This window comes from Carlito syrichta, unplaced genomic scaffold (assembly GCF_000164805.1).
Source record: "Carlito syrichta isolate Samal-C Ts95f unplaced genomic scaffold, Tarsius_syrichta-2.0.1 Scaffold314337, whole genome shotgun sequence".
In the NCBI taxonomy this organism is placed as follows: domain Eukaryota; kingdom Metazoa; phylum Chordata; class Mammalia; order Primates; family Tarsiidae; genus Carlito; species Carlito syrichta.
Genome location: NW_007258433.1, coordinates 153,959 through 162,513, shown reverse-complemented (window position 1 = coordinate 162,513; position 8,555 = coordinate 153,959). Strand labels below are relative to the sequence as shown.

The window sequence follows — 8,555 nt, the reverse complement described above, 5'->3', positions numbered from 1 at the left end:
TCCATTGAAATTGCACAAAAAAAGCAAATAGATGGGAATATATACTGAGATATATGTTTTTTAAAAATCAGCCGGCATCACTAGAATGTGTGAAGTGCTTTCACAGTGGTGCTGACACTTCTGTGTAACAGAAGGTAGTACAGAGCGTGCTTGTGTAAGAAAGGCAGCTGAGGGTATGCCCTTTGTATCATATGGCACAACATGAAGAGATGCATAATCAAGTTACTGTAGCCTTAAAAAAGACTTTCCACATTGAAGGGTGATCGAATATATCTATCTGCACTAAGTCAGAAAAGTAAAATTGGAAAAGTGATATTGTGATAAATTTCATTTTGATTTTTTAATTTACAATGAGAATTTTTTATTCATTTATTTAGTTTGCAGAACAATGCAGAAGGAAAAGACAAAAGTGAGAGTTATAAGCAGCAGCAAGGATGAGTTTGATTTAGACTTCTATACTGATAAGTTAGAAAAAAATAAACATTGATGTGGAAAAAACAATAGTGATGGTGATATCATCCCACCAAGAAGAAAACAGGTGAATAGTAATAGAAAGTGATAGTGACGAAAGTGTTAGTAGTTTTGAAGAAGACAATATATTGTCAAGAATGGGAAGAAGTCTCCAGGGAGAAAAAATTTGGTTTATGTCCTCAAACAACAAGACCACAAATAGCTAGTAATGTAAGAGGGCTATTTTACTCTGTATTTTACAAATGAATTAGTGGATAGTATAACAAAATAAACAAATTGTTATGCAGATGCAAAAATAAGGAAAAAGCAGCTATCACACAAAGCAATTTGGCAGAAGTGGCATGATGTTGACTAACAGGAATTTTTTAGCTTTTATCGCAGTTATCCTAAATATGGGAATAATTCAAGTACCAAATTTGCAAGAGTATTGGTCAACTGCTTTTTTTTTTTTTTTTCAGTCGGAGTCTCACTGTCACCCAGGCTGGAGTTCAGTGGCATGCTCACGGCCACTGCAGCCTAGACCTACTGGGCTCAGGCGATTCTTCCGCCTCAGCCTTCCAAGTAGCTGAAGAACTACAGCCACGTACCACCATGCCCAGCTAATTTTTTTATTTATTGTAGAGATGAGGTCTCACGAAGTTGCCCAGGCTGGTCTTGAACCCGTGGGCTCAGGCAATCCTCTCACTTTGGTCTCCCAAAGTGCTAGGATTATAGGCATGAGCCACTGTGCCCAGCAATATGCTTCTACGTATTGTTTTAAAATGGTGAAGGAAACTACTCTTCTGGGAACTAGAAATATATGTTATTAGCAAACTAATAAAAAAAAGATAAACCTATGTCCCATTCGAAATTTGTCAAGCTTCTGCTCCATCAGTTGGAAAGTGGTTTTCAGGAATCATGAGTGAGTCCTTCCATATCGTCTTCAAACAACAGACTGGACAATAATAAATCACATATTATTGATGTGGTAGGAAGAAAATGAGACTGCATTGTCTGCTCGAGTAGAAAAACACTACGTGGAAGATATCCAACAAATTACTATTGCACAACATGTATCAGTGAACCCGTAATGCATGTCAGTGACTGCTTCAAATGCTACCACGCATTAGAAAAATATAAGATACAAAATTTTGATTTTTTTTGTCATAAAAGAGTTCCTCAATGCCCACAATTCCATTACAAGCCAAATATCATTACAATAAAATATGTTTCCAACGCTGTGCCATTTAGCATGAAGTGACTTATTTTTCACTATTTGTAAAAAAAAAAAAAAAAAAGTGCAGCTGAGTTGCTGGGAGGTGATCTGTAAGATGTCTTCGAGTGCAAACAGCTAATATTTCAATTGTTCAAAAATCAAAACAGAAAAAGCTGAACAGAGAGAGGGAGAAGGAAGGAAAGAACAGAGATTCCATTCAGTCCCTACTTTCAGGAGAGTGTTAATCTATTTTAGCAGCAAATGGGGCATGCCTAACTATCCTGCAACTTTGGTTCTTATGGACACATTGCCCCAGAGAAAACATAATATGAAAGTGCTTCTCCACACTGTAAAGAAAAGCCATACTCTGACAATGACTCTCCATGATGACTCTCCAATCAAGGCATCAGAATACAGAACAGGCTCAGTGTGATCCTCTGCCCTGAAGGTTTCTGAAATCAGGATGCATTGTTTCTACTAAGAAGATCATTCTTATCAAAATAGCCAGACAATTGCCACAGGATAATTATGATTTATAATTATTATTGTTGGTGACTGTCAATGATGCTCAGAGAAGAATCAGCTTGATTTTCAAAGTCTAATCCTGAAGAAGGCAATTACAAACTTGTTTTGACTAGTTAAAACGAACAAACTTCACACAGAAGTCCCAAAGGAAAAATCTCAGAGGTAAGAAATGTTAAATTGGCCTGACTCAGCATTTCTCAAACACAAGTTATAAGCACAAAGTGCAGGCGGCAGACCTTTCCAGAACCAGAAGGCCAGGCCAAAATCCATGGCCAACGACGAATTCTAGGAAGGAGTGTGTTGCCCCCAGACCATTCAAGTCCAGAAGGAAGAATGAAGTTTTGACTCCTATTATCTCTTGAGGGGCAAGACAGCAAGCAGTCTCTTCTGCAATCTCACGAACACCAGCTTGATACTACATTAACATACCAATGGTCCAAGAGACCAAAGTTAATACCCGCAGAATGAATAAGTAAAATTCCCTACCTCTGGCTCTACAGATTTCTGGTTCAGTTGGTTCAATTCCAAGACAGCAAAAGGCTCAAACTTCCTCATCTGAGTGCTTATGTGCTCATCAGTCATCTGGGCCAATATGATGTATGATGTGATGTACTATAAGACCATGGTGCTGACAAAGTCAATTCAGTAGTGGTCTCTTAATACCAAAAGACACAAGTGGTTGGGCAACCCCTTCGGGTCCCCTCCCACCGTGGGAGCTTTACTGTCCTCCCTATAGATCCTGCTTTCTAATAAATAAATAAATAAATAAAAGTGGTTTACAAAAAAAGGTATTCAAACAGGTCAAGGGGCCAGGTATGGTGGCTCACCCCTGTAATCCCAGCACTTTGGGAGGTCAAGGTGGGAGGATTACTTGATCCCAGGAGTTCAAGGCTGTATTGAGCCTCGGTGACATAAGCAAGCAAACAGGTCAAAACAACTTTGGTAACCTTTAATCTATGTTATTCTAGGCCTTATGGAGACTCAATTTTGAAAATCTGAAATAAATGAAGGTCCCCATTTCAAAAAATGAACTGTAGTCAACAGAAATATGCCTATATTACCTAACAAGTTATTTTTCAGAAGGAATCCTTGAATTCAGAAATGTATATCTCACCAAAAAATTTTCTCAAAATAATCTATTTCAGATAAATCAGGACAGATGCACTTGTTTTTCCTCATTTGCCAAGTCATTCCTGTCCATTTCATTATGATTAGCATCTTCTATAATCGCCTAATTTACAATATTTGACTCACTTGAGAAATCCTGAAGATCACCCAAACCCAACGCAAAGAACTTAAAAAATTAGCTGAATGTTTCTTACGATTTCCTTCTTTACTTCAAACACCTTTTCTGCCCAAACTGTCAAGATTTTGAAATCCCTGGAATTATCTTCTGAGAGCACTAAAACCAGAGAGCCAATAACTGCATTTCATCCTGAGCATAAAGCATCACTTGAACAAATGGGGGTGGATTCTACTACAACAAATAAACACAAGATTCTATCTGAAGGTATAATTTTATTAGTTTCATCACTGGAAGGAAGATAATCTCAGTGTAAGCATTCTTTCTTTCCTTTGCTGAAATCTGTAAACAGCACTCTTCTGTATGCAAAACGCTGTTTCAGTAACTAAGACATTTTCTAGTGTGGTGTTTTAAAAGGCTGGGTTTGCTCTTATTCTTGAACACACTATTACCTAACCCATCTTTCATTTCAATTGGTAACTTGCTGAGCAAACCCTTTTTGTGCATTTTATATAGGGTGATCTCAGTCCTAGCTTCCTTCCCACCTGGTCAACCTGCCCTGTATAAACGCAGCCACGCAAGTCACATGGGGCTGCTCTGCCTCCCCCACAGCTCACAGGTGTGTGAGGTGAATTAACACCAAGTGTAAGATGTTCTGTAAGTGGAATAAGGTCTGTAATACATAACAAACTATATTTATCACATATTTTCAATAATTTGTTTAACTTGGCATACGATACTATATTGTTAGCCTGCTATTAATATTTCAAATTCGACATATTATAAGGGTCCCCGTTAAAGCTTGCTAGCAACAGCATTTCTCTATCATTCCCGGTGCCAATAATTACAACAGAACGTCCCACGTCTTCAGATAACTTTTTACTAGGGAATTTCAAAGCACTCATAAGCAGTACCTCATTTTCTCTAACTGAATAGACACAATACAATTATGAAACTGGATGGCAACAAAACTCAAATGGACTGAACAGAAGATGTCAACTCAGGAAAAGTATATTTTAGTCTCGGGATGATCAGTAACTTCCAAGAACCTCCAATTTATTCTCACCGGAAAATATGCCCTGTGCAATGTAAAAAGTAAAAGGCAATTGTTTTAGAAGAAAGAATGCCATATAACAGATTTCAACATAAGTATTCTCAAGCGGTTAAAAAAAAAGAGACAAGAAATGTGTCGACATCTTAGCATTAAATAAATAACTGCAAAAATGTAAATTATTTAATAAACATCTAAAATATGTTCATATTTTGATCTGAAAATGTGCTGTCGATGCAAATCAGCACATCGGGTAGCAAACTGTGCTACCTGCCCAAGGCTGACAAGCAGCGACACAGCTGCTCTCCTGCTCCTCCCATCCCAGAAGAGTCCAATCCCAGCATATTTTGAAAGTGTTCCAATATGATAATCAGATGTATCCATTTAAACATTTCAATCCTCTTAAACTATCCTCTAAATTGGGTCAAACTAAGCATTTCATACAAAAATCCTGACACACAGCAGGAAGTCCCACAGAACTAACGATGTGGCAAACTCTGACATTCTCTTGGCTTGGCAGATAAATCAAAACAATGACAATCTTAAAAAAAAAAAAGGAGGCTTTTCCCTCTTCCAATTAGCAGTTTAAGTGTTAGAGCTGAAGTAATCACAGTTAGAACAAAGAAACACACACATACTCAAACTCATCCCACAATCCAGGCAACTTTCATATCAGACATGGTTGAATTTCATCACAAGCAAATAATTTAATGATACCTTTGATATACCTCTCTCTCTCTCTCTGATATATATATATCTTCACAAACAGGAAGAATGCTCAGGCAAGGACACTACTTCCCTTTGATGTGAGATAAAAAGCAGCAGCCACAATTTTAACATTTACTCTGAATGAAGTCAACATTAACCCCAAAATAATATATTGGGAAACTGTGTTGGTTTGATGAGGCAAGGCCAGTTCCCACCCCAGGGAGAGTAAGCTGTCCCCATGACAACCTGACCCCATTTTTTAGTTTCCCAAACCTTTTTCTGCTTGAGAGCCACGAGCCTGAGTTGCTGCTGAAAAATTTAATTTAAACTTAAGGTATAATGATTTTTTACCTTTCTTCTGAAAGATTAGTTGAAGAGGACACAAATGACTCACAATAAAGTTTTGTGTTTGAGGTGATCGCCACCAATACGCAAGTTTGCAAAAGTACTACTGCCATATATATTTGCTTTAAAAAATTGATTATGACAAGCTTCAGGTAAAAATCATCTTTAAAGGGTTCATTTTCATGTACATATAAACCAATACATCTTATTTACATACATATAACTGAATTTTTATTCCCTTTTCTTGATATAAGGTGTGTATTTTAACTGGTAATTGTTATATACTGTTTTTTATAGAAAGACTAAATATCCTCTTATTTGCAGGCAGATTTGATGATGCTAGTTTGCCTCCACATTAAGAACTAAATATAGTTAAAACCTTATTGAATGACGTGAAGATTAAGATCCAGTATTAACAGCTGTCTATGGGTCACATCAGTTATCAAGAAGTCAGCTGCCTTGCCTGCATTAATTACAGCTGGCAACAAGACAAAGCAAATGATTCTGAAGACCTTGAAAACAAAGTGCGCCTTACAAGACATTCACATTGCTTAATGCTGTTAACGATGTGAAATTTCTTATACTGGGTTCTTTCTTCCTTTCAAAAGACATTGATTTTTGTAGTGATATTTAGTTTTAAAAAGGCATCTTAGTTCTTTAACCCTCAGAGAACTAGCATATTTAGGCAACTAACCAAAAAAATAATCAGACATATATCTTTGCCCATAGTTTCCAAAGGGTTAAAGTGCAGGAATTTTCTATATCCTGTTATATAAGGCACCCTATTCCACTTTTTTCTTAAAAGAAACTTTTTCTTTGGTTTCTTGTAACTTTTCAGTGAGTCTATCCTTTGTTTCTTCCATTTTCTCGGTGATAAGCTCCTTTGTCTCCTCCATCCTGTCCTGCAGATACTCCTTAACAGGTGGTGGTGTGGACATGTAGCCATGACTGCGGAGATACTTCACAGTAAAGGACGTGCCTCCCAAAGTCGCAGTATACCTGGCGGGTGTCGCAATCTTAAGAAAAAAGCAAACAGAGGCAGATCTGATTATGACCATATTAAGCAAAAACAGGTTAAAAGTAAAATTCCTCGTAATAACACTTAGCATGAATTACCCCACTGTTTCTTTTTATTTTTTTTGAGTTGGAGTTTCACTCTGTTGCCTAGACTGGAGTGCAGTGGCCGTTCCTGGCCACCGTAGACTCGGCCTGCTGGGCTCCGGCGATCCTTCCACCTCAGCCTTCCGAGTAGCTGGAACTACAGGCGCGCGCTACCATGCCCAGCTAATTTTTTTGATTTATTGTAGAGATGTCTCGCCAAGTTGCCCAGGCGGGTCTCGAACCCGTGAACTCAGGCAATCCACTCACTTCAGCCTCCCAAGGCATGGGATTACAGGCTGAGCCACCGAGCCCGGCCCCATTGTTTCACAAAGCTGATGTAATGATATCCTATACGGTTTTCCCTCCTAACAAAGGATGCTTCTTCTGTAAACTCATTTTATGAATGATTTGTCCCCTACACAACCTGACCCAGGATCACAAAATTATTGCAGTAGGCAGCACTGACGTCCCTAACTGTATGCTAGTGGGCCTGGGGGCAGGTTCATGCAGAAATCAGAAAAGAGGGCTCAGCACCATTAACGATAATTACAAAAGAACACATGTTTCTATCTACTCCTTAAAACCCCTACCAACCTGCCAAAGGCTTTATATATGGAGTGAAACTAGAGTTGAACTTCTTCAAATGGTGAGAAGCAGAACATAAATCAAATGTTCATTCTTTTAGCTTTATTTCCCTTTCCTGTGACTTTTCCAGACTTATGCTTCCTTCCCATGATAACCACCCTGAGTCTGGAATCCTCGCCAGAAACCTCTGTGAGGTTACACAGGTTTAACTGATCAGAGCTTGTAAGGACCAAACCTAACTAGTAGATGACTGGTCCAAGAGAACCATAATAGCAAAGAGCTGTATCACAGTCTGACTCAAATCGCAGGTGTGCTCCACCTCCAGTTTCTCTCTCAAACTCACACTAGCCAACAACTTCACCCTCACCTCTCACCAAAACTGCTCTTCAACAGTGTGACAACACTTGGTCCCTGGACCTCTTCTACCCCACTACCTTGGTGGTCTGTCCAGCTTCATGTCTTTGCTGCCACCTATACATTGATTATTCATAAATTCAGATTTCCAGACTGAACCCGTTCCCTGGACTCCAGCGTATACAAGCACCTACACATTGCCACTTACATGTCTAATAAGATCTCAAAACTTAATACAGTCATGTGTCACTGAACAGCAGGGATATGTTCTGAGAAATATGTCATTAGGCGATTATGTTTTTGTGTGACTTATCTCAGAGTGCACTTATAAAAACCGAGATGGCATAGCCTGCTAACACATCATACATCATACAGCCCATTGCTCCTGGGCTACAAACCTGTACAGCATGTTACTGTACTGAATACCACAGGCAACTGGAACACCATGGTATCTGTGTCTCCAAACATCTCGTTGACCAAAACGTTATGTGTTCATGACTGTATGTTCAAAACTGACCACCTGATCTTCAACTGTCCCATTTCAAACCTGTTTCTCTCAGGGTCCTTTCCATCTTGGGAAACAGCAACTCTATCCGTATAGTTGTTTAAGCCAAAAACCTACAAGAAAGCTTCAACTCCTCTTTGTTTACAACTGAACCATCAGAACCATCAGCTCCTTCGTCAAAAGATATCCAAAGTCCAATGCAAACATATACCACTTTTTACTGCTGTTCCTGCTACCATCTGGGTCCTGTCCACTGTTACCTTCCACCTAGAATATTGCAATCACCTTGGCTTCTCCTGTCCCTGCTATGACCGATTCTCAATATGGTAGCCAAAGTGATTTTGCTTAAACAGGGGTAGATGCTTAAAACTGCCCACTGGCTTTGGAGTAAAAGCTGAAGTTCTCTTAAGGACCTACAAGATTGCCCTGATGGGAGGGCACTCCATTCTCTACCCTGTTTGGCTGGCCGCTG

At 39.0% G+C, this 8,555-nt stretch overlaps 1 protein-coding gene across 1 annotated transcript in view; it reads right to left on the bottom strand.

Annotated features, from left to right (window-relative positions):
- Positions 1 to 4,298: 4,298 nt before the first annotated feature.
- The window catches only part of FAM210A (family with sequence similarity 210 member A), a 41,420-nt gene continuing 37,163 nt past the window's right edge, over positions 4,299 to 8,555 (bottom strand). The window contains exon 4 of the mRNA XM_008071471.2: positions 4,299 to 6,554. Within this exon, the coding sequence (XP_008069662.1) occupies positions 6,321 to 6,554 (234 nt within the window). The 3' untranslated portion in view covers positions 4,299 to 6,320. The remainder of the gene's footprint in view (positions 6,555 to 8,555) is intronic.